Raw genomic sequence first — 2,829 nt, forward strand, 5'->3', positions numbered from 1 at the left:
TATATATATATATATATATATATATATAAACATTATTAAATCATTATTAATTTAGGTCTTTTGACTATTCCATCCACATCTGTATTTAGCCTAAATGTAGGATGTATTTTCTTGCACCTGAAATACATTTTAAAATATATTTTGGTAAATGAGGGTTGCAACTAAATATATTTTCTGTATTAAAAATATATTTTATTGAGTGTCACTGCTAACATCATATATTTAAAATATATTTTGGTCACAAAATTAAATTTTTTGCTAAATAGGTTATGCTGCTTCTAAGCAATTTGAATAAATGCATTGAAAATATAATTATGTAAATAAAATCTAAATGCAAATAGTTAATAAAATGACAAATAGACTGGGAAATACAGAATGCATCACATTAAGTTTAATCCAAATGGATATTTTATATGCAATTGAAATGCATAAATATTAAATTTAGGCCTGATTTTTTTTTTGAGCGAATGACAAATAATTAGTTATTATTGTTGTTATTGTGATCGTCAGACACGTGTTACATCCTGTCGTTTGCCATCATCATGTTGAACACGAGTCTGCACAATCCCAACGTGAAGGACAAGACCTCTCTCGAGAGATTCATCAGCATGAACCGCGGCATTAACAACGGACAAGATCTGCCCGACGAGCTTCTGACGGTGAGCAGCCACTATTTTATACTTTATACAGTGGCATATAATAAATAAATACCAGGTAATGTTATGTTCAAGCTGATATTAAGTGATGTTCATTTTAGACACAATATTATCGGTATGGCCTGTTTTGCTCTGTTTCACCAACACGATCAACACGGTGGTGTTTCGTTCCTGAATGATTCACTGTTTCTGAACAAATCAAGTGAATCAATGATTCAAAAACCCATTCATAAAGACAGTTGCTATATTCAAAACTGCATTCTAGTATACTATTACTTTTTATCGTAAGAGTAGTATACTTGTACACAGTTCTGAAATCAGCAAGTCACTGCATTCCTAAATGAATCAGCCGTTTTGAATGAATCAGTTGAATGAGTGAATCAGTGACTGAGTGATTTGTCGCCACCTACTGCTGGTTTAAGTTTCATAGTTAAGGTGTCATTTCAGAGTTCTAATTTAAGTATATTTTATATTTAACACATTAATCTTCGAACATTATTTATGCAGTTAGTGTAAATGCATTCATTGCATATCCGAGCTGCATTAAACATATCTAAATCTCAATAAATGCAGTTTTTCTGCCACTTCTGCAGTGCAAAGATGGATTTTTGGATTCATTTGATTGGTAACAGCCCCATTGTGTCTTACTATTCTAATTGCATTTATTGAATGAAATCATGAATTTCCATGAAAGATGATGTGCGCATTTAATAATGTTAGATAATTTGCCCTTATTAAGGTTCAGAAATGCCCCTGGAAATCACTTTAAGGGGAAAATACCATCCTTTAATGGAAATGGTTTGTTGTCACTGAATTAGACTTATTCTTCAGTTTTTATCCTTCTCGAATTCTGCAAAGTGTCCTGATTGTTGGTGTTATAGAAATGGCCACGCTAGATTCTGTGAGGAACAAAACACAAAACTGAAGCCTCGTGAGGATGTTATAATTTCATCAGTGGCGGTGTATATTTACATAAATAAGCAGCACTAACAGGAAGGTCGTGGTATTGATGTGTTTTGGTGAAAATGTGTGTTTCTTTGCATCAACAGAATCTGTACAACAGCATACGCAACGAACCCTTTAAAATCCCAGAGGATGATGGGAACGATCTGACGCACACATTCTTCAACCCGGACCGAGAGGGCTGGCTGCTCAAACTGGGTAAAACCAGCTCAGAAGAGACCAGATGCATTAGATATTACAAAGATTCAACTGCTTTTGATCTGCACTACTTATAACATGAACAGTCAAGTCTATAAAATCTGACTCATGTTAGCGTCATAGCCATCATAGCTCATGCTCCTCAGTTTTGTGGTGAAAAAAGCATTAATTGTGGTGAATTTTGGCAATGTTCACTCAAAAACTGAGGTGCATAAGCTCAGGTCAATGAGGCCTATGATCAACAACTTCCAGAAACATCTGTAATTATGGCATAATAAGTCAAAATGACTTTAAAAGTTGGAATTGACACACTAAAGGTGCATCCCAAATCATGTACTTATAAATAGTGCAAATAATGTGTTCGCACTGAAAATCCCAAAAAGAAAAAGTGCACTTGAAATACCAGGATGATGCACTTAAATAACCGAAAAAGCGAAGTGTATAATGTTGGACACTTCATGCACTCGACTGTCGCAGCTTTAATTACGTAACGAAGGGGGAGGGGCTACCAGACTCTGATTATGAATGACAAAACAACCTTATATAATTCATACACTACATGGTTGAGTGTATAAGTGCATAGTTCATAGTGCGTCATTTGTGATGCAAATTAAGTCATTATGAGATAAAGTCTAATTTTTATGAGATAAAAAAAAAGTCAAAATTATGACTTTAAATGTTGAAATTGACATACTAAGTCATTATGAAATAAAAAGTTGGAATTGACACACCAAGTCATAATTATGAGTTTAAAAAAATCTAAATTGACAGTCATAATTATGCCAAAGTTATGACAAAAATTCATAATTATGAGATAAAGTGAATTAGTGATTTCGTTTGATTGGTAACAGCTCTATACAGTGTCCTGGTCTGGACTCGGTCTCTGTTTAAGTGGTCTTGACTGCAAGAGTGCAGCTCATTACATTCACACTCATCTGTGGTCACTTCCTGTTCAGAGCTGTTGCAGTAAATCCATGGATCCTTTTTGTGGTCAGAGCTGCTTCACACACAC

The 2,829-nt window shown here is 34.2% G+C and overlaps 1 protein-coding gene across 1 annotated transcript in view; it reads left to right on the forward strand.

Moving 5' to 3' along the window:
• The window catches only part of LOC107676715 (cytohesin-1-like), a gene marked incomplete at its 3' end in the record, with an annotated part of 3,470 nt that extends 1,626 nt beyond the window's left edge, over window positions 1-1,844 (forward strand). Inside the window, exons 4-5 of the mRNA XM_016471360.1 lie at window positions 511-659; window positions 1,706-1,844. Coding sequence (XP_016326846.1) covers window positions 511-659; window positions 1,706-1,844 — 288 coding nt within the window. The remainder of the gene's footprint in view (window positions 1-510; window positions 660-1,705) is intronic.
• Between the last annotated feature and the right edge of the window lie 985 nt (window positions 1,845-2,829).

Source organism: Sinocyclocheilus anshuiensis, unplaced genomic scaffold (genome assembly GCF_001515605.1).
Source record: "Sinocyclocheilus anshuiensis isolate Anshui unplaced genomic scaffold, SAMN03320099.WGS_v1.1 scaffold3329, whole genome shotgun sequence".
Lineage (NCBI taxonomy): Eukaryota > Metazoa > Chordata > Actinopteri > Cypriniformes > Cyprinidae > Sinocyclocheilus > Sinocyclocheilus anshuiensis.